The 26,099-nt window shown below is 53.9% G+C and overlaps 1 protein-coding gene across 8 annotated transcripts; it reads left to right on the plus strand.

The window, feature by feature from the left end:
- The first annotated feature begins 1,225 nt into the window (after positions 1-1,225).
- Positions 1,226-26,099, plus strand: ST14 (ST14 transmembrane serine protease matriptase). Of its 8 annotated transcripts, none has more exons than XM_035345941.1 (20): positions 2,760-2,909; positions 3,141-3,206; positions 13,488-13,647; positions 13,871-13,998; positions 14,542-14,612; positions 15,091-15,251; positions 15,754-15,789; positions 16,203-16,440; positions 16,680-16,819; positions 17,263-17,360; positions 17,866-17,975; positions 18,922-19,052; positions 19,343-19,447; positions 20,413-20,520; positions 20,949-21,062; positions 21,254-21,379; positions 21,766-21,952; positions 23,430-23,689; positions 23,975-24,111; positions 24,676-26,099. In XM_035345941.1, exons 1-20 carry the CDS (start codon positions 2,775-2,777, stop codon positions 24,835-24,837), a joined length of 2,673 nt encoding a protein of 890 aa, XP_035201832.1. In that variant the 5' UTR covers positions 2,760-2,774; the 3' UTR covers positions 24,838-26,099. The 8 variants fall into 8 exon arrangements, with proteins under 8 accessions (XP_035201838.1, XP_035201836.1, XP_035201832.1 ...); XM_035345942.1 differs by having other exon boundaries at positions 21,257-21,379; XM_035345943.1 differs by lacking the exon at positions 2,760-2,909 and adding an exon at positions 3,006-3,056.

Genomic DNA, 26,099 nt, shown 5'->3' on the forward strand with positions numbered 1-26,099 from the left:
CCTATTTAACCCAGTATATACCATATCCCTCACCAGCAAAGTGAGAGAAATAAGAGGAATAAGTGAAAACTCAAACCTGCGTCCTTTTTTTTTTTTTTTCTTCCTGGTTGTAAACAGCTGAGGTTACACCTACACGAAGTCTGAACTTTTATTTTCTGTTGAAAACGAGGAAGCATAGCGTGCGGGCTCAAGTTAGATCTACTTCTCTGTAACAGGCTGAAGAGATGTAGGCAATTCCAATGCATTGTCTGCATTTCTCTCAGCCCTTATGCATTTGTAGCTTGTCAGGCAGACAGAACCTTAACTGACTTTGAATCTTGGGCGTGCCTGAGTGTGCAGCCGGGTTTCAAAACACACGGTGCCATAAACCTGGCAGTCAAGCTTGTCCACTCTATTGCACTTACAGTTTGGTTGGCAAACTCTGCTGTTGCTGATTCAGAGCTCACTAAAGAGGTTCTCCTTTTCATGAGCCATGGAAGCGCTCAAGAAAGACCCAGCAAACTGTAGAGTCCTGGCAGCAAGCTTACATCCCATGACGTACTTCCTAGCCCTTTGTATTCCCCATCCCACAAGTGTCAGGTGGGCTGGTTCCACAGAGACACAAGAAATTATCCCACTTAATTTTGAAAGTGTGTCTCAGCTGTCTGGGGCATGCTGGAGAGCTGAGGGTGGACTTTCTCATTGCAGGCTGGTTTCATGCTATCACATCCTTGGCTCACTGCTCACGCCCATACCTTCCACAGGATAGAGCTGGTCATTAGTGCCCTGTGTTCTGGCCAGCTTTCATGATCTCAGGAAGGCTCTGTAATGAGCACTGATCTGGCTAAGCACTAAAGCAGGTGGAAGTGGCTGGTATTACTGATGTAAGGGGCAAAGCTACTTGTGATCCCTGCCAGACTTAAGTTCTGGAAGCAGGACTCCCACTCCAGAGCTCCTGAAAGAAGCATTTGAGATCGAAGGTTAAGTTCCCATCCAAATTAAACAGTAATCCTTGAAAAGCTTTCTGAAAAGTAGCACCACAGCTCAGCTCTGCCTTCATAGTATCGAGTGGCCAATTGAAGGCAACTTGCTGCTCTTTTACAGGTCCCATTCTCCAAGGTCAGTAATTATTCTCCTTGCATTACAGGAGAGGCTGAATCACACCAAGACAGCTTGCTTCAGGCCTGAAAGCAGGAAGAGCTCTGCCTGTGATCATCAGCTGAGTGGTACCCGGTGTTCACCACCAGGTCACACTCCTTTGCTCTCTGGGGGCTGCCGGTTCAGCTGAAAACCACGGTGCTTCTGGATGACGTTTTCCTCTCCTCCCACTGAATCAGCCCTTTATTTACTCATTGGAATGCAAAGTAACAGGACACCCTGTGAGTTTTATCTCTCTCCCAATCTTTTGTATCGCTGTCCAAGTTGCCAAACCGGATTGAAAGTTTTTTGCTGCAGACCTGTGTGGGGTGGTTTCAGGCTTGTCTGTCAGGAATCTGGGTGGGAGGGCACTGTCGGTGAAATTTGAATTTAGGAGTCACACTGAGAACAGAATCCTTGAGACACTGCAGTGAGGAAAACCCTTTGTCACTGACCGAATCCAGCCCTTCACTGGTGTGGCCATGTGGATGGACGGTGCTCCTTGGTGGAGCTAGAATTTCTGGGAACTGCCTCCACCAGACGACGTTTCCCCTGCAGGCAGCCTCCTTCGCTCCTCGTGTAAGCAGCTATGTTTTCCCCTCTTTTCCCTGCATGGCATTTCCAGGGCTGGGAGCTGATGTGGAAGTATTCTGCCAGTTCAGGCAGTGTTGGCTGCCAATCCCAGAAGCCAATCCGGGTCTCCTTTAGGACTCTCCTGGGGGTTGAGCTCGTCGTGGTTTAGCTCTTGCAACTTGTGTACACTTAAAACAAAGGCAGACTTGGTTCTACGAGTTTTCGTTGTACCTAAAGTAAGTAATCTCCTTCTTCCTAAAGGTGTGTTAAACCTTGACTTTCTGCTCTCACGCTGCTGTTGTGGCCATACTGATACAAAGAGAGAAGGTGAGGTGGAAGAGGTGACAGCTTTTATTGAATGAATTGATATAAGTGGGCAGAAATTGAGGCTTTGTTGCTGACTACTGCCATTCCAAGTGAGTAAGTTGCTTGATCTTTCTGCTTCAATTATGTCTTTCTTAATAGTGGAGACACTGACTTGCTGGGCTCAGTCAGACTAGAGAGACACATGGAAGTGTCTACTGCTGCAAAAGCACGTGGCAGACTGCTTATTGAGAATGGCTGCTTTGATGTTTTGGGTCTTTATAGTGGTCAGAAGGAGGGGGCCATCATCTACCGTGGCCACTTAGCCAGTACTACAACAATTCCACTAAATAAATCACTGTGCTTCAGCAGCAAAGAAATGGGAATCCTATCATTTAGGGCTCTGAACTGACTGCCTCCCAGCTATGTAATATTTTATATTTAGCACATGTATTGCTTTCTTGTTTTCCCAGCAGTGATTACATCCCCTTGTTCAAAGACCCATCTGGGCTAATGAATTAGTTTGTAAAATGTCAGTGGCTTGAATAACAGGAAGCACAGAGCGTTCACAGCTCCGTGTGAAACCAAGACTTGTGGATCTTTGCAAGACACCTTAGGCCTCAAAGAGTGAGTCTACGTCTAGCCCTCATTAGCCACATCCCAAAACACAGTGTTTGCTTGGCACCTGCCTGGAGGAGATGAATTGATATGCAGGAGAGGAAGAGAAATTTGCAGAAACAAAGAGCAGTGGTTCAGCTCGCCGTAGCTACTTTGTACCTGAAATGTGCTGTTCCACTGGGGTGTTAAATCAGACTGGGGCACCTGCAGTCAGCCAGGGAGGGAGTGGCTGTAAAACTGGAGCGCTGGGCTGGGCACCAGCGAGGGAGCTGAGAGCAGCCCTGACATCAGCCAGGCAGGTAGTTTCAGCAGGCTGACTAACAAAGCCACCTTTTGAAGGGGAATACCTTAAATCCGGAGACACTTCCCGCTGTGCTGTGCTCAGCAAGCAGAGGGGATTCTGGTGGCTGATGAGGGGGCTGGGAAGCAGTGGCAGAAATATTTCTGTAAGAGCACAGAAGGTAGTTTTTTCACCCGAAGAGAAAACAGCAGGATCATAGACCTGATGTGATCTCTTTTTCCCCACGGAGACACCTACAAACGGGACAGGAAACTTGCACTCTGCAGGAGACATTTTAGAGCAAGGGCAAACAAAGGTAACCCAGCAGACACCTCCCTGAGGCAATCAGCAGACCTTAGGCCTAAAACAGTTCTGGGACACGTGAATGTTCAGATGTGGAAAAAATCAGTTTCAGGGCTGAAATTGGTGTAAAGGATGGCCAGGTCAGACTTGGTATGTTGGTACAGACTATCACGTGTAACACAGACGAAGGATCGAAAAAAAATCCAAGAAAGATGGTATTGGTTCAGCTGTCTTTAGTCTTGACTTACTGTTGAATGTAGAAAGCCTAGAAATTAGTGTGTGGCGGTCACCTTTCTGAGAAGAGCAAAATGATGGAGTAAGACCGTGTCAGGAATGCAAATTCTGGTGTTGAAAGCCCTCTCTCAAACCTACATTAGAGCATTCTGAAAGCCCAGGTGTTTGCCCTTTCCTGTCTGGGAGCAGCCTTTAATACCAGACCATCCAGTCCCCAGGAGACTGCAGATCTGTGGACACGCACGATTTTGACACACGTGCCGTTATTGCTGCCTTGCTTGTCGTTTTGCATCTGGTCTGCGCTGGTCGGAGGCGGCTCCTTCCTCAGGTGCCGCAGCCTGGCAGAGAGCAGCCTTCAGGCTGCCATTAAGGAAACATTTGGCTTTGGCAGCCCTCGAGCGTACCCAATGTGAGTATTTGCAAAGGGTGGGCTCGTCCCTGGGGGAAAACCGTGTGGGGGGGCGGTGTGGGTTGTCTCTGCGGGGAGGTTTCGAGGCAGGACAGCCGCTGTCACCCCGGCAGGAGCTGTGCTGCTGTGAAGGGATCCCCCTGCCCGACGGCCATGCCGAGCCTGGCGGGGCACAGGGGAGGGCCGCGACCGTTCTCCCCCGGGCAGCCCGGTGACCAGCGGCGGCCGGCGGCTGCACCCCTCGGCCGGGCACCGGGAGGCCCCTTCCTGCTGCCGGTACCTGCCGGGCGGCGCCGAGAGGAGGAGCCGGGGCCGGGGCCGGTCCCGGCAGCGCGGGGAGCGCCGCGCCATGGCGGCCTGAGGCGGCCCCCGCTCGCCATGGAGCCCGGCGGCAGCATGAAGTACAGCGCCCGGCCCGAGGTGGGTGCCGCGGGGATCGGGGCAAGGGGGCCAGCGGGGAGCCCTCGGGGGGGGTGGGGTGAGGGGAGCGGGGCGCTGCCCCCCGGCCGTGGGAGCCGGGAGCTGCTGCCAGCCGCAAGGGCTGTGGCGGTGCGAAATCCCGTCAGCGTCAAGGGGAAAAGGCGTGCTCGGGTCTGGGGTCGGCTCGGGGCACGGGGGCACGGCGCAGAGCTGGGGCAGGGGCGGTCGGGGTGGGTATCGGGGAAAGGTCCCCCGCCGAGGGGTGGTCGGGAGCTGGGATGGGCACAGCCCTGAGCCCTACAGAGCTCAAGGAGCGCTCAGACACCACTCTCAGACACACGGTGTGGTTCTGGGGGGGGGGGTCCCCTGGGGACCCAGGCGTCGGGCTCCACTCCCTGAGGGTCCCTTCCAACGCGGGTATTTTATGGTTCTGTAACCACGCCGTTCCTCCTCGGGTCTTTTCATAAAGTACGCCGTGGTGCGACGGAGGCAGGTGAGCTGCAGGGAGGCAAGCTGTTTGCCCTGAGTGAAGCCGGGTTGTTTAGCAACAGCCCCAACTAAACCAGTTCGAGTCACCAGCACGCCTCGCGTTAACCCAGGGCTTTGGGGCTTTGCTAATTAACCAGTGTATTATCTCCGGGCTTTGAAAGGGAGCAACTTTTCACCACAGTCTTTGCTTCTTGAGGAGATCCGCCTGGCTGAGGGTCGGGCCAGGACAGCACGCCACATCACGCCGTTCTGGGGTTGTGTGTGCAGTGCTTGTTCAGTGCCACAAAGTCATTTGAAAACTGGACTTTTAAATTAAACCATGACCGTAGCGTTTTCCAGCTCACCTGCAGGCTGTTTGGTGTAGGTCCCTGAGTTCAGGGTTTAGCGGTTGTTATCTGACGGCGGCAAGGCAGCGGGTTGCATTAGCACTGATGAGAAAGCTGGCCTACAGCAAGAAAAACAGTTTTCCCAGCCTCGAGCCCCGTGGTCTGCGTGCATCGGGGACGTGGTGGCTGCCAGGAGCGCGATCAAGGAGTCGCTCACGCTGCCACCACTCTGCCTCAAGTCCTTGTCCCCCAACACCGCTGTGCCGAGAGCGGGTTGTTCTCCTGCAATAAGGTGTTTGGTATCTGACGGCCGAGGAGCCCCCTGACGGTGTCCTAATGGCACGGGACAGTCGTGGCTTTGGTACGTCCTCACGGCAGGGCCAGGCACCGGAGCCACCCCATTTGTGCCAGGGCTGAGCTGCCAGGAGCAGGGACGCACCGCGTCCCCTCCCCTGCTTCTGAGTACATCAGGAGCTGATCTGCTCTGGGAGAGGTCTCCCCCTGCAAGACGAGTGCTTTTGAACGCCCCTGGGGGCCCTGCTGTTGCTGGGCTTACAGATACTACAGCAGAGCAAACCTGAGTGTTTTTCAGCGGCCGTGCTTCCTCCTGTGGCTCTCGGGGCAGCGCGAGGGGAAGCTGCCACTCACCCTCGGAAAGGTGCAGAGCTTTTTTGCCGGTGGGTGAGCTGCCGCTCGGGCCAGTTTTGCTGCTCTTCTTGCCAAAGGCAAACAGGGATAAGGAAGGCACGACAAGAGAGAGAGGCTGGGGCTGATCGAGAGTACGCCAGACCTTTGCTCTGTAAACAAAAGATCACTTTGTAAAACTGTTGAGGGAAGAGGGAGAGCGTTATTGAGGGCCTGACTGGGGAACGTATCAGACCAAAGGTTCTCGCCTTGCCCAGGGGAGAATTTGCTGTTTCCATCCAAAGGCCACCGTGGCCAGCCTTACACACAGGTGTGCTGCGATATCTGGGCAATGTACTGGGGCAGAGGAGAGAGCAGCTCCCAAGGGCTAGCAGGGACGGACCTGCTAGGAGAAGGCTTTGCCTGGAGGAGGCTCTGGTGTTTCCCCTGCTGTTGACCCCAAGCATTCAAATGTCTTGGCCCAGAGCCACGTCAAAACTGTACGAGTCAGTAAAGAGCGTGGGTGAAATGTAATGATAAGCTTGGGATGTTTCATCGAGGTCTGGAGTGCAGCTGTTTTTGTGAGCCTCCTTGAGAGTATTGTTGTTCAGACAGTGCTCTCCACACCATGGAAGATTTAAGAGTGTTTTAAATAAGCTATTTACGTCTGTGGTGTGCTTCTCTTCTGGTCTTTGAAAATAAGCATCTTACAGGGAAGAATTTCAAGGCTCAGAGCTATATGTATCAGGCCTATAAGGCAGCTTCCATTCCCACTTCTCCCCTGGAATTGCAAAGTCTTACATGAAAAAAAAATCACTGCTGTAACAGAAACACAAATAAATGGGGTCACTTCTGTGAGCTGCTGCGTTGCATGACACAGCTGCGTTGATAAGCCCGGTGCGGGGCAGCAAGCCAAGCCTGTGCTGTCCTGTGCAAACATTAACTTAGTTTCTTCTGTAATTAACCTACAGGAATTGAGTTTCTCGTGTGACTCAGGATGGTCACAAGACAATTGAACGCTATAGAGACTTGAGCTGGAAATCCGTGCGTGGGATAGGTGTGTGACTTGTGCCTTTCACTATTGCACTTGCCGTCAGTGCCTGGAAGGTGGACAGTGTCTGCACGACTCTGTCCCTTATTTCCTGCTCCCTATTCCCTCGGCAGTTCGGATGCCATCATTTTACAGTGCAATTGCCCTTAATAAGGAACTGCTGAAGAAAAATAAAACACTGGCAAAGTTTCGAAAGCGTTTTACTGCTGATACTGGGGCAACACAGCGTGAATGTGCCTTAAAGAAGCACAGCTCTTCTGTTTGCTGTTTCCATGTATTTCTTATCAAGAATTTGAGAGAAGATTATTCTTATCGGCTCTCTTTCTGGAGCAGTACCAGGGCTTTCAGCAAGAGTTGGTGCAGGTATTGGTCTGGAGAGCAGCGGAGCTGTACCTGAGCTACGGGGTGAAGTGAGTTGCCCGCTGTGCACGCTGCGTGTCAGCGGCCTGGAGGTTTTGGTTGTGTGTGTGCTTGTGTTGTTGTTGGTTTGGTGGTGGTTTTCAACTGGAAGCTAGCTGTTTCCTCTTACGCCAACACCATAAAGCTGGTTTTGGCTTTCAGTGTGATCTGGGAAACCTGGGGCTTTGAAAAAAACAACTCTGTGCTGTTCCAGCACAGCAACAGGTTGGCCTCACATGGTGTAAACCCCTGGAGGGTCCCTAAGATCCGAACTGCCCTTCTGAAACGTCCATTTCTCTGCCTCGGCTAGGCTCAAGGAATGCACTCGGTGCTAATGCACCGCTTGAGCCACAGCTTCCCTTTCGGCACCCCCATCAAACCTCAGGCTTAAGAGAATAAAATATGCTTCCAGATCTGCAGTGAGAAGTGATGGTGTCCACAGTCTGCTCAAATAGACACATGAGGGACTTGTGCCCACTCCAAAAGAGGGAACTTTGATGCAGCAAAGCAGCTGGACCTGGTCATGTGCACGGATGGGAGATCCATGAGCCCACCCCCTCGATCCCGAGGGCTGTGGGGTCCCAAGCTCTGAGCCCAGCTTGCTGGTTGGCGAGTCGAGGGGTTTCATTCCTCTCGATTCCAGTACCACGCTGCTCATGTGATGTTTGTTTCAGATTTTATTGAACACCTCCCGAGGCAGGTGTGGCTGGAAAGGGGGAGGTGGGAATTGCCTCTCGGATCACAGCCTGGGATCTGAAGGGTGTAATTACCCGAGAGTCAAGCCACACGGCCTGATGACTCTGCTTCATCAGAGACCTCTCCCAGGTTCCTTTCCTTGGCCATGGACACTTGTGTCAGTCTTTGGCAAAGTCTTTGTCCTGTGCAAAGCTGGAGCAGAGGGAAGGGGCCAGGCTGTGGAGAGAGGGCTGCGAGCAGAGCTTGGGGACGCTGCCTTGGCTTTTCCCCCCCGTGATCTGTGCAGATCTGTGGCCTGAAAATCAGCCTGTGTGCGAGATGCTGATCCCAAATGGGCCCACACTCTGTAAACCTCCCCAAAACCTCTTGCTGGGGAGAGAGCTGGCCTTTCTGGGATTCCCCACTGCGGGAAGATCTCTGCTTTCCAGTAAAACATCTCCAGTCCGGAGTATGCTGTGGCACTTCCCACCCTCCCCGTGTGCCTGCTGGATTTCCTGCTGACAGAATTAGTCACTTCTGCAGCTTCTGGTTTGTCCAGTCGGGCGGATTGCAGTTGCTGTCTAAAAATACATCGTGTGGCTGGGTTACGGAGGAGTGGAGAGCTTTGCTGACACACAGGACTTCTCCTGGAGCTCTCATCACCGAGGAGCTGCATGCAGGAGACCTCCAGGCACGACGTGAACCCCTCCGTGCACGCTCCTTTCCCAGGCTTCCTCAGGGAATTTCTACTCTGGGGGGAAGCCAGGGTGTGCAAGAAGCGGAGCACCCACTAAGACCAGATGTGGAACATAGGATTCTCAACCCGTGATTTGTTTGCTGGAAAATCAAGGCTTTGCAGAGACGGGAGGGACATGTTGGAGGTGCTGTGAGACATGGCAGTTCCCCACACCACAGCTCCAGCCTGGGGCTTGGAGCACTAGGCGAAGGCTCAGCTGCTGTTCCCTTGGTCACCATGGACTGTCGCTTGCTCTTCCAGCTCAGGAAGAGGCTTGGATAGTCAAGCACTTAATTCCTGACTCGTTACCACCCCAAAGGATTTTTTTGAGAAACCCAAGCACATCCTGATACAGAAGCAGCTCCCTTTTGTCATCCAGTGGCTTTGGGTTGTGCAGAGGGAGTTTGGTGCTGCCGGGGAGTCCGGTGGTGATGTGTCCTGGCTCCTCATCCCAGTGGGGATTTCTTTCTGACTCCTCCACCTAACTGGCATGAGACTTCCCTCCCAGGGCACCGCACCAGCCCTGCTGATGCTCCAGCCAGAAACCTCTGTTCCTACTGCAGGGAGCGGTGACGTTGAGGACAGAGAGAGGAGGAGCAAGAGGAAGTAACTGGACCTGTGACTAACGTGGAGAGAACAGCAGGAAAGGTTTTCTATTAATGTTTATAAAGCAGTTTCATTGAGACGGGTGAGAGGAGTCAGACCTTGAGTCAATTTGAGACTGCTTCTTGGGGAGCCATGGACAAGGTGAGAGCAGGACGTGCGTTCACATCCTCGCTGATTTCAGATGCGTCCTGATGAAGGGAATGCTCAGTGTGTGCCAGGGAAACGTCCAGCAACTGTGAGCTAAAGGGGATAAAAAGTCTGGGTGCCTCTCGATTTGGCTCTTTTTGCTTTTTATTCTGTCTGGTTTCTGCCTAGCTGAGAGGAGTGGTGAGCAGCACGAGCTATTTGGCCCTGATGGGCAGGAGCGGCAGCAGTGAAGGGGATGTGTGGCACAGTGCGTGTGAGGGGCAGAGGCTGAGCTGTGCTGTTTGGACACAGACACGTCTGGTCCTAAGGTCAGACGGGTGCTTGTTGTGCTGAGCGGGGCAGGGACGATTACTCAGAGGTCAGGACGGGGCCTCGTCTGAAATCTTCCTGCCACGATCCGATCCAGCATTCCCGTAGTGCTTGGGAGATGCTTCAGATCCTTCGTATTGATGAGGTTCCCCGCAGGGATCGCTGCGGCTTACCCAGCCTGCTGCACGCAAAAAAAGCAGCCTGACACGAATGTCAGAGGAGGCTGCGGCCGTAGTGGTGGTCTTGAGGTGTGAGTGTGGGCGAGAGGATGAGGCCAGGTGCTCAAATCCGAAAGCAGGGACAGGAACCTGTCGGAATCCATTCTCAGACTGACTCTAATCACTGAGTTACATCTAGCCAGTAAAAATATCAGTGACTGCACCTTATACAGGAGTAATAATAATGATAATAAATAATAATAACAGAACTAATCTGCCAAGAGTCCCCACGCTCCTTTAGTTCCCCTTGGTGCTGTGGATATCACTGCTGTCTCAGCAGCATGGCAATGACACGCTGCAAGCTCTCAGCTTTAATACCTTTCATCCTTGTTTCTAAGATAAGCAGAGACGTTGTCTAAAGACAGATTTATTTGCAAGATCTTTTGCCTAACTTGCTTTGGTTTTGCTGCAGCCGCAGGAGCGGTGTGTGTGCTTATGTGTAGAGGGGGAAGGAAACCGTGTTTTCTTTCTGATTTAATCACTCTGGTTGTTCCTAAGTGCTGTCTCTGCAAAGATACAGCTGGGAGCTCAGAGGGTGTTAAAACGCTCCGGCCACGGAGCCGAGTGTTTCGCAGCCTGACCTCGTCCAGCAGTACCGCCTGCTTGCAGCCGAGCCCCAGACTTCTCTGCCAGCGTGGTCCCCCCACCTGGCCTGATGACACTGAGCCCTGGGGAATCATGCAGGGGGCTGAACCCTCGGCCAGAGTCGTGGCCGTGTTCCTCCTCCTCGCAGGGACTGGAGCTGGAGCTCATCGCATCCACTGAGCGATGCTGGCCGGATGGTCAGCGCTTGGGGAGGAGGACACTGGCTCTCTGTGCTCGCTGTCACCTGTGAGCACTGCTGCACAGATGGCAATACGCCGTCTGGATCAGCTTCCTCAGGGTGGCCAGGCTTTGGATAGGGGGTTCTTTGCTCTCCCAGCTGCTGCAGGAGGCGTGATTTCTTCGTGTCATTTTACCACTGCTGCAACCCTTGGATATTATGCAAGTGCAGGATCCCTCTCTCAGAGAAGAAATGCCATCTGGCCAAATTCAGCCTGCCAGGGGAGTGCTTTATTAGGCTGAAATTTAGCAGCCTGTGCCCAGAAGTTGTTACCCATACAGACACGGCATTCCCCTCTGAGCTGGGGCAGGCAGCTCTTCCTGCTCACCCCGGGAAAGCTGCTGCTGTTGAACATCATTGAAGCCCTGGAGGTTGTTCTCTTGCCACAGGCTCCTGCAGGTGCTAGAAGTGAGTTAAATACTTTTCTTCTGCTAGCAGCAGCACATTGGATGGTGTGTCACACTCGAGGCAACGCTGATTCTGACTGAGGAGTGTCTTGATTGGAGGCTTACGCGTGTATTTAGGTTCCATTTGTGTGCCTCCTGTTACGAGTTTCCTTGGTTTGTATTTTCAAGTTTTCCGGCGTGATCGTGGAAGGCAAGCGGGCGACAGCACCCCCGTGGCACTGTCCTTGTGGCTTTGCAGAGCCTTCTCTTTCCTCTGGTGGTGGCTGGGTGGTGGTGACAGAAAGCAGTCGGGCGCCTCCGAGGTGCTGTGGTTTGCGCCTGTTTCTTTTTGCGCGGCAATAAATAACACGGATGGAGGCTTCCTTCCCCGTGCTGTAGCAGAGAGCCCTTCAAGGTTAAAGCCGGTTGTTTGGAGAGCAAGTGGCGTGAAAACGGGCAGGCTGCTCTCATCTCGATGGCCTTCTAGTCAGTGCTTGCAGAGGGTTACGTGTACGCAGCCTAACAGGAGCGGAGGGTAAGGTGCTTCCCCTGCCCTGTCCCCGCTGGTTTGCGAAGGGCCTCAGGCCAACACGTCAGGAGGAGAGGCTGGGAGGAGCCTGGAAGAAAAAGCAATGTGGCAGGAGAGGACAGAGGTTGGGTAAGGAAAGGGCTGAAGGAGTGGGGGGGTGATGCAGTGGGCTGTCCTGCTGGGAGAGCGCACCTAGCAGAGAGCATCGCTCATCGTGAGGGTGCCGTGGGCTCACAGGTCTCTGCCAACGTGCCGTGGGCTCTTTGCGCTTCTGGGAGTCTGTGACATTTGTCTTTGTGCAGTTGGTGATGTTTCTGAGCTCTGAGAGAGGACAGGCAGCGTCCGACCCGGCCTCATGTTTGCGGGGACGACATTTCCCCCTTGCAAAGCACAGGAGTGCGTTTGGAAGTGGCAAACGTGTGCCAGTGGGCTCTTTGTGTTGTGGCCTTGCTGTCATCCAGAGCCCTGTGTCCCTGCCTGGCCACGCAGCCAGCGAGCTTCCAGACCTCCTTAAGGCTCGGGATGGCGGGGCAGTGGCAGGGACGGCGAGCTGCCCTCTTGCCCTGCTTTGGGCAGCTCACAGCGGCCAGAGGGACGCTCCTGCCCAGGCAGCAGGTCCAGGGCCCTGAATTTCCCTGCACCAAACGAGCTCTGGGCTTCCTCTGGAAACAGCTGGGCCTGCATCATGTGCAAGAGCCCTCTCTGTGTTACGGGGCAGGGAAGGAGGGACTGAAACCTCTTTCTGGAGGACATTTCCAAATTCCTGGCGTGTGGCTCGGCTCTCCCAGCTACGCCCTCCAGATTTCGCAAGAAGAGGGTGAAGTAATCCCTCCTCCTTCTTGTACGGGCTGAGTGGACACGCGAGGTGAGCTTGTCTCATCAGGACAGAGCTGTGGTGGGAAGCGAGTTGTCCCTCCCACCTTGCCCCTTTCTGAGGATGAAGCACGCTGCTCTGATTCCCTCTCTGGCTGGCACAGGTACATTGGCAGGGCAAGGATGGAAGAAGGTAAATCAGGGCCAAAAGGTGCAAGAAAGGGAAACTCCTGGGCGCCGAGGGCTTGCTGGTGTTCCTCCCTGTCCAGTGGTTTCATCCTGTGCATGCAGAGCTGCTGCAGGGCTCTGGGCTGTGACGGAGACCTTCCTCCTGGAGAGCCAGCCCGGCACGGGGTGGTTACAGCTGTGTGCTGCAGGTGGCATCCCTCGTTCCTGTGTGGCTGCCTCGGAGACCTGCTCTTCATTTTCCAGCACATTTTGTCCTGAGAGCCTGGCTGTGGGGATTCGTTCTGTGGTCGGCTTTTTGTTTGATTGCCTTTACCAGGAGTTCGCTCCGAGTGGGAAATCCAGGCAGAGCTGTAGGAGCGTTGGCCCAGCAGATGCACAGAGCTGTGTGGATGTATGGGGAGGAAGTAGCTCGTTCTCTTCGTTTACAGGAATGTATTTATAGCATGCTGTGTCCGTCGGGGTGGGGGTGACACGCCCGCCACATAGCAGGCATTTCGGAGGGTTGGACCCGTGTCTGCAGTTTCATCTGCCGGGAGGCAGAGATCTTGGAGGTTGTGGGACTGTGACCTGCCGTGGTCATGGGGTGTGCAGGGACTCGCCCTGGAGTTCGCTCGAATTGATCACCTTGGATTGTGCCCAAAAGGAAGCACCTACTTCCTCTGGTGAGTGAGGAAGAGGCACGTGCTAGCACTGCGTGTCTGCGAGCAGAAGCCTTCGGGGCTTGTCCTGCCATGGGTGGCTGCGGAGCTGCTGGCACCGAGGCGTGTTGTGCTCTTGGTGATGCTCTGAGGCTGCGGCTGATGGGTGGCTCTGCTCCGTCCTCGTGTGCCAGACTGCTCTGGGGCTGGACATCTGCAGACCAGGCTTTGGGAATGGCCTCTCCATTGTCCTGCTCTCCCTGTCCCTCCTAGGACATGAACAACGTGGAGGAAGGGGTGGAGTTCCTCCCGGCCATGAACTCCAAGAAGATGGAGAAGCGTGGCCCAAAGCGACGTGTGGTCGTTGCCATCATGATCGTTGCTTTTCTGCTCATCTCCCTCATCACCGGCCTCCTGGTTTGGCACTTCAAATGTGAGTGTGAGGTTCAGCTAACTCCAGGGGGTTGGGTGGGGGCATGTCCAGGGAGCATATATATCCCTGCTGCTCTGGGCTCGGGGGAGCTTCGTTACCGTGTGTTGCTCACATGGGACCTTAGCAAGTCGCCTTGCTGCAGTGACAGCCAGAGCTTCCAGAAAGCAGGCAGCCCATTTCTACTTCTTCTGACTGCCTTTCTGTGTGAAATGTCGCCTTCCAGACAGGAACGCGCCCGTCCAGAAGGTTTTCAACGGCCACCTGCGGGTTCTGAACTGGGAGTTCATTGACGCCTACGAGAACTCCAGCTCACCAGAGTTCACCATACTGGCCATGAAGGTGAAGAGCACGGTAAGAGTTCTCTCGGATCCCTCCACCTGCTTTTTTTCTCTTGCCCTGTGGCCACGGGGTTGCTACATGTAAGACTGCTCGGAGCTGTCTCGCTCCTCCTAACTCTCCCTGCTTGGCACAAGTTGTTGGACTTGCTGAGCTGCACGTGGGGAGCGTGCCTTTCACCTGGATCTTGGTGTCACAGCTCCGCCCCGGTGCCGCTGTGCCTCCCTGCCCCTGCGGCTCAGCGTGCCTATGGGGCTGCCTGGGCAAACCCCAGGACCGAAGGGTGAGCCAGGTCTGGTGGCCAGGGTCAGAGAAGAAATGCAGCTCTGCAGCTGAGCAGGCCTTGGGGCTGGGGGCTGAGGCCAGAGCTGGCTTCAGGAGTCAGGACACTTCTCCCTTCTCCTTCTTTCAGCTCTCCTTCTTCCGCTTTTTGGCCTCTGCAGGTTCCTGCACCCCAGGGATGCTGGGTACGTGCTCTGAATTTCCTCTGTCTGTCTTTAGCCTTCCACCCTCCTCACTTCTAGCCGTGCTGACCATTCCTCTTTAAACTCCTTTTAGGTGGAGGAGATCTACAGGAGCCATCCAGATATTGGCCCGTACCACAAGGAGACAGTAGTAACTGCCTTCAGGTGGGTGTCAGGAGATGCTGCCTCAGGGTGGGAGTGTAGGGGGACAATTCTGGGGTGTCATATAGCCACAGACCCTCTTGCTGGGCTGCTCGGGACAGAGGTGGCTACTGAGGAGCAGCAGCCATCCCAAGTGACATTTTAAAGGGTGGGCAGTGAAAAGCACCCTCAAAAGCCTTGTGCTGGGATGGTATTTTCTGCCAGTCTGTTTCTCGCAAGGAGAGGTCTTGAGGAAGTCGAGGTGTGGTGCAGTACAGCCCTGTGAGCCATGGTGGCAGGTGTCTGGCAGCTTGGGAAGGGATTCCACGGGCTGGTGGAGGCCTCTGCTGGGCTGCAGTTTGCTCAGCTTGTTATTGAGACTCTCCCTTCCCCATGGCCATCCTCCAAAAAGGGCTTACCAAGTTACCTGGCCCTCTCTTCTGATAAACCTGCCCTCCTGTGTCTGGCCTTGCTCTCATCCCATAATCGCCCTCCTCTGCAGCGAAGGCAGCGTCATTGCCTACTACTGGTCAGAGTTCCTCGTCCCCAAGTACCGCGAGAAGGATCTTGACAGGGCCATGGCAGACAAGCAGAGCCTGATCCAGAAGCTGAACCCACGGCTGCGAAACCCCATGCTGAAGGTGGAGTCGATTGTCGCTTTCCGTGAGTGCTCTCAGTGACTCCTGGGCCTCTGCGTGGGACTGGGGAGGAAGGGGGGCTCTTGGCACCTGGCGTGTCACTGGGGGGGTTTTGCTGCCAGCTGCACCCTTCCTTTGGGTGCCTTTGGCTGCAGGGGCAGCTTGAAGGGTGAGCGTAAGGACCCAGCTTTCACAGCACTGCTTTGGTGGTCCACGAAGATGGAGGAATCTGTGCGGACCGCTCCCGTTCAGTTGAACACTGCCTTCTCCTCTAAGCCCCTCTGGAGAGGGCCAGGGATTAATCCTCCCTCCTGCGGAGGATCAGTTCAGTCACTCAGCTTCCTAGGGCACGCACTGGGGCTCTGCTCGTGGAGGCAGGGGAAGGAGCAGCTCTCCCCTGGTCAGATTGCCAGGAGGCACCCCATAAGCAAAGCCACGTCAGTGCAGACCCCAGAGACCTCTGCAGCTTTGCACACAGGGACTTCCTACAGCTCAAAGGATGACACCACCTCTGTTTCCTCCTGCAGCTGCTGACCCCAGCATAGCTCAGTCTTCTCGGGACAGTAAGTACAGTTCTTCTTCAGTCTCCTAATGGCCTCTCTGCATCCCCAGGGGTCTCCAGGGTGGTGATTTCCCTTCTGGGGTGGAGGAAGAGCCTGAAGGGAGGTGTTCTGCCTGTGGGGCAGATCTCCATGTGTTGCTTGGAGCTGCTTTGGGGTTGGCCAGACTTGCTGTTATCCAGCAGTGGTGGGCGGCCCAGTCTGTCCTCCCCCTTTGGACGGAGGGAGATAACAAGGGTGCTCCCTAAAGGAGGCATCTCCCCAGGGACGCCCTGCGGGCAGGCGAGGAATAATGAGTGCCACGCTCTGCTTCTTGGGGAAAGGCAAATCAAAACCTTAATGTGTCTGCTGTCCTCTTCCTTGAACCCTACACCTCCTCATTTGTCCTGCTAACTCTTCCCTGTTTTCCTGGGCAGATAGCTGCCTTTTTGCCCTCCACGCCAAGGAAGGGGAGATCACCAGTTTCACCACACCGGGGTTCCCCAACAGCCCGTACCCCAACAACGCGCGCTGCTACTGGACGCTGAGGGCGGACGCCAATTCCATCATCAGCCTGACCTTCAGGACGCTGGAACTGGAGCAGTGCACAGATGACGGTGACTACATCAAGGTGTACAACTCTCTGAGCCCCGTGGAGCCCCACGCTTTGGTGAGGTGAGCAGAGCATCCGCAGGGTTTGGCGCTCCTCCGTGGGGTGGGGAGATGGGGAAGAGGGTAGTTTGTGTTAGCTCCCCGTTAAGTTTCTGTATGGCACTGGCGTGAGGTGGCAGGGTGATGGTGAGCTGCACTGAAGTGCAGCTGGGAGCGGGGCTCCTGTCCCTGCTCCTTGGTGGTTGGTGCCACCGGAGGCTCTCTCTGCAGCTGTCTAATAGATTTCGTTCCTTCCTTCCTAGGCTGTGTGGGAATTATGCCCCTTCCTACAACCTGACCTTCCTGTCCTCCCAGAATGTTATGCTCGTCACGTTGATTACCAACAAGGAGGGGAGATTCCCTGGCTTTAAGGCTGAGTTCTTCCAGCTCCCAAAGATGAAAGGTGGGTGTAGGCCTTGGCCCAGTTTCCCTCAGCATCTCTCTGCCAGGGGCAGCTGAAGAAGGAGATGCAGCTGTGGCTGCAGTCAGCTTGCCAGGGATGTTTCCGGGGCTGGGAGGCGTGGAAGCAGGTCTCATCTTGGCTCTTTGAGCCTGCCTTGCCCACAGTACTCTTGGCTGCTGTAATGATGTCCTGTGAGGGGGGCAAAATAAGAATTATGTTGGATTAGACATGCAGATGGATGTATGCAGGAAGCACCTAATTGATCTCCTGGGTTCTCTCCAAGTCTTGGAGCAGGAGCTGCTTTCTCTAGAGATCAACTTAACCTTGTTAGAGGCTGATACATCTGCCTCCTTTCCTGCCTCAGGCAATAGCCAGCTAAGCCTTGGGAAAGCCACGTCTCTTTGAATCTCTAACCTGTTTTCATCTTCCTGCTCATCTTCCAGTCTGCGGTGGGACCCTAAAAGGAGAGAGCGGCACCTTCACTACTCCCTATTACCCGGCACACTACCCCCCAGCCTTGGACTGCGTCTGGAACATCGAGGTAACACAGTCCCCTCTTAGCCTTAATTAGTCTGTCAAATAAACCTGCGTATGCAGGGCACAGTGCAAATGAGCTCACACCAGATGCTGCCTAGAGGCTTAGTCTGACACGGCTGGAGGGAGGCTGGTGTGACACTCACCGTAGCCCCCAGTCGCTGTAACTTTACACAAAGCACTTGTGGATTTGGGCTTCAGGGCAGACAAGTTGCTTGCTGGAAAAACTGGTGGTAGGGCAACCTTTTGCTCTGGGAGAGCAGGCACTATTGACAAAGGCCTGGCTTCAGCCTCTGTTGTGTGCTTCTTTCATCTGGGATCCTGGGGTCAGCAAGCCAAGTGGCTGTCTGAATGACAAGGGGGGCAGTGATGGCTTTTTGGGAAGGGAATTCTTCTTCTCTTGACTTTTGGTTATTTTCTGCCCCTCCCCTCAAACACAACCTTTATCCCATGAAACTTATTCCCATTTTCTGTGCTTCAGAAAAACAGCGTGCCTCTGCTTCCATCTGCAGGTTCCCTCTAAAAAGAACGTGAAGGTGCGTTTCAACATGTTCTTTGTGCTGGAGCCGGGGATCCCAGTCAGCTCCTGCCCCAAGGACTACGTCCAGATCAACAACACGAGGTAGGGGTCAGGCTGTCTGTCTGACCTGTGGCTTTGGTCCTTAAAGTGGAGGGGCTGCGTTTAGTTATATGGCACCTTGTGCATTCCCTAGACTTGCCAGGGGAGCCAAAGTGTTGCAGCTCTTTGGAATATGATGAGGCAGGAGAGTACTTGGGTCTGACCTGCTCTCATAGCTCCGTGCCCAGTCTGGGGATCAGACAAATGGGTTTGTTGCATGCTGCAGCTGAAAAAAAAAACCTCAAAGGCAGGCTGTGGAGTATCACATCCTAGGCATCACATGCAGAAAGGCAGATCCATGCAGAAACATCTGGCCTGATTTTGCTTGAATGAGTATTTCTCCATTATTAGGGTGACTGCGTTGCATTCTGTGAGGCACTTACTGTTACATTTACTGTTAACTCTTACACGGCCTAATGGAAGCTGGACTGAAAATACAGCTTGGTACTGCATAAGGGGGGTGAGCAGGGTTGTTTCACAACATTCTTGGTCAGAGAGCTGGCCCTTCCTTGAGGAGAGAGGGTTTCAAAGTCAGAATCTGTGGCTGTGGCCCTGCTAGTTCCCGCAGCGGTATCTGTGTAACGGGGTAATCCTACCAGCCTGCCATGGGGTGGGATCCGGAGCCTTTGGAGGCTGCACACACCCAGAGACCTGATGGGCCTGAGATCAGGGAGAGAGCAATCAGCATGCCATCACGGATCTAGATGAACTTGTGCCTGGCTGTTTTCAAGGCCCCAGCCTTCTGCCAGCTGCAGCAAAATTCAGCTCCTGTGTGCGGCCCTCAAGGTCCTGCACCTCGTGCTGGAGTTGGACCTGCACTCTGCTTCCTGCTGCCTTAGCTGGGTGTGAGGAGTGACCCTTTGTGGCGACGGGGAATGCAGGGATGGAGGAAGGGCTGCACAGTGCTGATCTGTAGCACTGCACTGCTCTTTGTGTTGTCTCCCTTCAGGTACTGTGGGGAGCGTTCCCAGTTTGTGGTGGCCAGTACCACCAACAAAATCGAGGTCCGGTTCCACTCAGACCTGTCGTACACAGACACTGGCTTCTCTGCTGAGTACCTGTCCTACGACTCCAGTGACCGTAAGTTGAAATCTTGAGGCTGCAGAGGGAAAATAATTTGCCAGATGTCTGCTGCAGACTAAATAACTTCTCCTCTGCTGCCCTGTAAGTCATGAAGCACACTTTTAGGGGCAGTAGGAGCACATCTTATTTTCCTGCAAACCTCCTTGTATTCCTCTGTTCTGAGGAAAAGCTGTTTTTAATGGTGGATGCTGTAAGCAGGCCACCCAGAGCGCTAGGATTGTTGTGTGCTTCGGGGAAGCGCCACAGACTGGAGGGCTCACGTCTTTTACCCCTTTCCTTCCTCTCAGCCTGCCCTGGCAAGTTTGCCTGCAACACGGGCCGCTGCATTGAGAAAAGCATGCGCTGCGACGGGTGGCTGGACTGCGTAGATGGCAGTGATGAGAGGTCCTGTGGTAAGTCTGTCCTCTTTTTTGGCTTTTTACTGGGGCTAGGGGTGGTGCTGGGCTTGTTCTGGCTAACATGCAGTAGTGCTGAGCCCTGCAGGTGAGCTGCCTGCCTGCCTCGCTCACCCTGCACACCAGAGTGAGAGGCCATTGATGTGGGGATCAATTTGGAATCCTTTCCAATATAGGAGACCTGGGTTCATGCCAATCTAGTCCTTTCCCAGTGGGATCTCCCCTGCTTTCCAGTCCCTCCCAGCTGAGAATGTGTTTTTCCATTTAATCCTCCTGGCTCTTGAGGATTTGGCTGAGGCTGTCTGAGCTGGGTGGATGCGTTGTGTTATGGAACTGGGCAGGAGCTGCAGAGTACGTGTGGAAAACCCGTGTGATACTACATGGGTGTTGTTTCTTTGTGCAACAGTTTTTCCTCTTGGATTCACAGAGCAATCCCATAGAAAATGTGATTGTCCAGGGTCTGAAGTTAATTAGAGAGGAGAGCCTCCCCTGCTTTGGGTTCTTGGTCCCAGGTCTGGGGCTGTTTTCTGAGGGAGTGTGCTGCTGGCCTGGCTGCCCTCTCACTGCCTTGGGTGGTGAGGGGCCATCCTGCTGATCTGGGTATCTCGATTGCTCTCCCACCCCAGTGATGTGGTTATCTGGATTGCTCTCTCACCCTGGTGATCTTGGTATCTCGAGTGCTCTCCCGCTGTTATAGCAACAGCTTTCATTGCAGTGCTGCCTCTGCCTGTCCTGCTGCTGTTAGGCTGGTGTAATGTGAGCTTCAGCTTTACCATTAGCTTAAGACATTTCCGCTCTCCAGGTAGTTGTGTCCGCAGGTGCACATGTTCCCGTGTGCTTGCAGACCCACTGGGGTCACAGATTTCCCTGTGATGTTACAGTGGTGCAATGACAGATGTGTAGCTGGTGACCCACGGGTGCCTTTGCAGGCCCTCCCCTGATTTCTCTCTGTCCCTTTGCAGTCTGTACCGAGCAGCAGTTCAGGTGCCAGAACGGCTGGTGCAAGCCCAAGTTCTGGATCTGTGACAACGTGAATGACTGCGGCGACGACAGCGACGAGCTGCAGTGCAGTAAGTAACCTCCCTGTGGGCAGAGGGCTGAGGGCTTGAGCAAGGTGAAGGGGGGCGATGGGGGCACGTGGTGCAGAGGAAGCAAAGTGCTGTGCTGGAACCCAAAATGGCACGGGGGGGCCTCACCTGGAACACTGCGGGGCAGCTTTCCTTGAGACAACACAGGAGCCCCAGGTGAGAGCTTGAGGATGAGTAAAAGTGTAGGAAATGTAACGTTTTGGGAAAGGAAGGATTGCATAAATTGGTGGTGTGCAATTTAGAGAAGAAAAGGCTGGGGGCACAGGCGAGGGGTGTCTGTGTTGTAGCTGCAGAGGCTTCACCTGTCCTACGGGAGAGAGAGGTGGATGCAGCCATGTCGGTTTTGTGCCCTGCACCTCCCTGGTGAGGTGTTAGTGCCCGGCTGTTCTCAGGAGCTGTTCTTTCCCCAGACTGTGGAAACAGCAGCTTCAAGTGCAACAACGGGAAATGCGTCCCCAACACGCAGAAGTGCGACGGCAAGGACGACTGTGGAGATGGGAGTGATGAGGGCAGCTGTAGCAAAGGTGAGGATGGGTCTGCAGGGGACCTCCCTTGAAATGCAGCCTCTTATGGATGTGCTCATGGCTGGTATCCTGGAGGGCATTCCTGCATCTGGTGGCAATGTCCTGGGGAGGGTGGAAGTGGTGAAGGGCTCCTGAACAGCACAATTTCCCCAGAACTGGGACTAATCCTTCTCGCTTTGGCCTGCCTGCAGGAGGTACAACAGTCACCTGCAAGGAATACATGTACAAGTGCCGCAGTGGACTCTGTGTCAGCAAACAGAACCCAGAGTGTGATGGCGAGCGGGACTGCGAGGACAATTCTGATGAGGACAACTGCAGTGAGTACCCACGCAAAGGGGGAACGTGGGTTTCTGGGCTGGACCCCTCAGAAAAACACTAAAGTGGGGTGGAGAGAGCCCCTGGGCATTACTACACAACAGTTCAGATCTGGAAATAGCTGAGCTCTTTTGTGCTGAGTGTCTGTGTTGTACAACGCATTTAGAGAGGGCTTACACAGATATCAGACAATAATTTGTACATTTACTGGCTTGACCAGTAAATGTTTTAGCAAATTTGGTGTTTGCACTCCTAAGCTGGTAGCATCAGCCATCCCTGGTGTAGGTAATGGGGCACTTGTGCTGCAGGAGGTGTCCCAGAAGAAAGGAGGGGAGGTGCTGAACAGAAACCAGAGTATTTAAGTGCCCCCTCTCCTTCCTCACCACAGACTGCGGGACCCGCTCCTTTAATAGGAAGTCACGGATCGTCGGTGGGCAGAACTCGGACATGGGAGAGTGGCCGTGGCAGGTCAGCCTCCACGTCAAGGGCCAGGGCCATGTCTGCGGGGCCTCGCTCGTCTCGGAGACCTGGCTGGTGTCTGCAGCACACTGCTTCCTGCAACTGCAGGACACCAGGTAGGTGGGAGCCAAAGGGCTGCTTCTGCCGGGCTCGCTGAGCCGGGAACCACTTTGCTTTGCTGCAGAGCCTGGGGACACTTAATGCAGCTGCTGTCTGTGACAGATTTTGGCCTTGGCCACTGCCTGATCTAGCACCCTCAGAGAGAGCTGGATTTTGGGAAGAGTCTTGTAGTGAAGTGGAAGCAGACAGTTGAAGTACACAAGTGTTTGTTGAGATGTCAGATCAGTGCCCTGTGCTCTTGCCGTCACTACAGTGATTGACACGTGGTGGGATTCAAGGTGACGGGGCCTCCAGACAGCTGCACTCCCACTTTTAGCCATTTGCTTGTCTCAAGAAGAAACAACAGTTTTTACAGGCACTTCTCCAGGAAACTTTTTAAGGTGGTGGGTACAGTTCATGAGCTAGGACGTACGCGCCAGCTCTGCGAGCCGGAGCCTCACGCTGCCCCGTGCCTTGTGACTCTGGCAGCTGCCACCATATGCAGAGAAAAAATCAGGAAGGCCAAAGCCCAGCACGAGCTCAGCCTGGCCACTGTGCTTAAGGATAACAAAAAATGTTTTTATAAATACATTAATGGCAAGAGGAGGGCTTCATTCTTTACTGGACAGAGTGGGGAACATGACTACAGAGGATAAGGAAAAGGCTGAGGTTCTTTAATGCCTTCTTTGCACGGACAGGTTGGGTTGATTGGCAGAGGCCAATGGGGTGAGGTTCAACATGGCTCAGTGCCAGGTTCTGCACTTCGGTCACAACAGCCCCATGCAGTGCTACAGGCTGGGGGCAGAGTGGCTGGAAAGCTGTGCAGAGGAAAAGGATCTGGGGGTGCTGGTTGATGCTCACCTGAACATGAGCCAGCAGTGGGGCCAGGAGGGCCAATGGCATCCTGGCTTGTGTCTGGAATAGTGCAGCCAGCAGGATCAGGGAGGTGATCGGCCCCCTGTACTCTGTTCTGGTGAGGCCGGACCTCGAGTGCTGTGTTCACTTTTGGGCCCCTCACTGCAAGAAGGACATTGAGGGCCTGGAGTGTGTCCAGAGCAGGGCTACGAAGCTGGTGAAGGGCCTGGAGCACAAGTGTGTGAGGAGCGGCTGAGGGAACTGGGGGTGTTTGGTCTGGAGAAGAGGAGGCTGAGGGCAGACCTCATTGCTCTCTGCAGCTACCTGAAAGGAAGCTGTGGTCAGCCTCTTCTCACAGGTGATAGGACTGGAGGGAATGGCCTCAAGTTGTGCCAGGGGAGGTTCAGGTTGGAAATGAGGAGACATTTCTTCTCAGAAAGAGCAGTCAGGTGTTGGGAGGTGGACAGTGCCCAGGGAGGTGGTGGTGTCACCATCCCTGGGGGTGTTCAAGGAAAGGTTGGACGTGGTGCTTAGGGACAGGGTTTAGTGGGTGACATTGGTGGTAGGGGGATGGTTGGACCAGATGATCTTGGAGGGCTTTTCCAACCTTAATGACTCTGTGATTCTACTCACCCCCAGCCAGTGGACAGCCTACCTGGGCCTGACCGACCAGGGCAACCGCAACGATGCCAACGTGCAAACGAGGAAAATCAAGCGCATCATCTCTCACCCCTTCTTCAACGACTACACCTACGACTACGATATTGCTGTGATGGAGCTGCAGAGTCCTGTCACCTTCTCCTCTGTCGTCCAGCCCATCTGCCTGCCCGATGCCACCCACCAATTCCCAGTGGGCAAGGACCTGTGGGTGACTGGATGGGGAGCAACTGTGGAAGGAGGTGAGCACTGACAGTGGATTTCAGGCTGCGTGTGACTGTAGGGAAAAGGGCAGATGGGAGATCCCAACTTAAGCAGATCAGTTTGCCTTGCGACTGGAATCGGATGAGGTTCTCCTGGGAGTACACGCAGTTAATGTTGCCGTTCTGCTGGGAAAATGGTATTAGGAAAAAGCGGGTTGTAGCAGAGCCCGGGGCCAAGAGAAGCGCACAGGTTGATGTCTGCACAGGGGAGGGAACTGCTGCTCAAAACGACCACGTGCTTGAACTGCTCCTCTGTCCTTGCAGGCAGTGGAGCCAGCATCCTGCAGAAAGCAGAGATCCGGGTGATCAACCAGACCATCTGCAACCAGCTGCTGTCCGGCCAGCTGACGCCACGCATGATGTGCGTGGGGATCCTGACAGGAGGCGTGGATGCGTGCCAGGTAGGCAAGTGGTGTGACAGCACTGGTTTAGTGCTGGTAGCAGGAGTTGTAGCAAGCCAGGCCCTTTGCTCAGCACTTTTTATTCTGGCGTGTTGACTCATGTTTCCCCACTTAACACACTACACGGCTATGTGGATCCTCCTTGGTTCAGACAACAGCCAGTTTGGAATGCTCGTCAGCAGCAAATTGCCTTAGTCTCAAAAATGGCTCCCCAGGTAGGAGAGCAGTGCAGCTGTCCTCTGCTTTATCACCGTTACTGAGAGCCTTAGTTAGCAAGACAGGCCATTTGTTTGGCAGTTTTTATTCTAGCATTTTGACTCATATTGCCACACTTAGATATTTGTTACAAATCTACAATTTGTTCTTGATTCAGGGAATGGCTCAATTGGAATGGATGTGAGCAGGAAATTGTATCGACTTAATCTCAAAAATAATTATTTGGCCTTTGAAGGGAACCCTGGAGTTAGTGGTTATTTCATACTACTTTGTGATTGTTTTTGTCATTAATATTTTGCTAGACTTTGTACCGAGCTGATGCTTATGGTACTGTTTGATTTTGTGCAGGGAGACTCTGGAGGACCACTGGTCAGCGTGGAAGCCAACAGTCGGATGTTCCTGGCTGGCGTCGTGAGCTGGGGCGATGGCTGTGCACAGAGGGAGAAGCCTGGCGTCTACAGCCGGCTCACTGCGCTGCGAGGGTGGATCAAAGAGCACACAGGCCTTTAAGGACACGCTCAGCCCTCTGTGGACATGAACGTCTCTTGTACACCGCTGGCTGGACACTGACCCAGCCGCAACCAGCGGGCACAGGGCCTTGTCCTCCCTGCATGTGGTGGCGGTGAGCAGAGAGCTGCCTCGACTGTGAACTTCAACCCTCCCTCTACCTCGCTGCGAGTGCCTGGGATGCCCAGCCTGGGACTGCTGTCCATATTTAAAGTGTGTGTGTACCGAGCAGCCAGAGCTGATGTCGTTTAGGCCTTAGTACTTCCACCCTGAACCCAAATCTCAGTTTAAAAATCAATGCCTAGATATAAGAAATTTCCCTTTGTGGGCAAGCTCGTGTGGCTCCCATGAAGAACTTGCATGAACAGCCAATGAAATCCATACAAAACTAACTTAAAAAAGGATTAAAGATTTTTTTTTTAACCGTGTTTTTAGAGGCAAACTTTACTGTGACAGGTTCAAAACCAAGCTTTCAGAATATATTCCATCTCCTTCGCTTGTTTTTGAACTGCCATCTGCACCCCTTTGTCTGGTCTTCAGTGATGGAGGGTGGGGGGGAGAATTTCTCACTGGGGTTCAGCCCTTTGGATCCCAGCCCTGGCACTGTCCCAGGCCGTGGTTTCCTGCTGTCCTTTGCCTGGCTCAGCTTCCCTCCTCCTCTGCGTCCGAGGCCTTGTGAGGATCCAAGGGCTGCAGCAAGGCTGAAACGTGCTGCCACTCACCTTGAGGGAAACCACGCAGGGGGTCTGCCAGCACTCCCTGGGTGCCATCTTCTGCCTTGAGAGTTGAGCAGAGTGGCCTTACCGGTGTGCCTTACCACGAAGCTCTGGGTTCGCTGGCAGCTTCAGCTGCTTGTTCTCACCAGGCAGCCCCACACTCAGGTAGCTGTGTTGGACAGGACCACCACACAGTGACTTCTTCCTTGCTGAAGGGAGCCTCCAGGGACAAGCTGGCAAAGGAGCTGAAGGGCTTGACTGAGTGTTCCTGCAGCTTGTCCCTGCAATGACAAACGTGGGTTGGCTCTGCCGGCTCCAAGGCTGACAGACACCAGACTCTTCTGCTCTTTTTACTTTTGTAAGGAAAATGCAACAATGTGACTTCTGAACGTGTTGATTTGATCTTTATTTTTTTCTGTGTAGCCAGGTCCTTGCCCTAGAAGAGCACACTCCCATCAAGATTAGTCAGACCATTCTTTACCTGTAAATATATCGTTTTGTAAAACTCTATGAAGTGGAGATGCTCTAATAAACTGGGATATTTTCTAA

Source organism: Oxyura jamaicensis, chromosome 24 (assembly GCF_011077185.1).
Source record: "Oxyura jamaicensis isolate SHBP4307 breed ruddy duck chromosome 24, BPBGC_Ojam_1.0, whole genome shotgun sequence".
Classification (NCBI taxonomy): Eukaryota; Metazoa; Chordata; class Aves; order Anseriformes; family Anatidae; genus Oxyura; species Oxyura jamaicensis.

What these genes read in the sequence shown, in the direction of transcription:
- ST14 (XM_035345941.1), top strand. Translation starts at nt 2,775, where the DNA reads ATGTGCTGTTCCACTGGGGTGTTAAATCAGACTGGGGCACCTGCAGTC. An exon ending in GTCCAGATCAACAACACGAG is followed by an intron (nt 17,976 to 18,921) that starts GTAGGGGTCAGG and finishes GTCTCCCTTCAG; the next exon opens with GTACTGTGGGGAGCGTTCCC. An exon ending in GGGAGCAACTGTGGAAGGAG is followed by an intron (nt 23,690 to 23,974) that starts GTGAGCACTGAC and finishes CTGTCCTTGCAG; the next exon opens with GCAGTGGAGCCAGCATCCTG.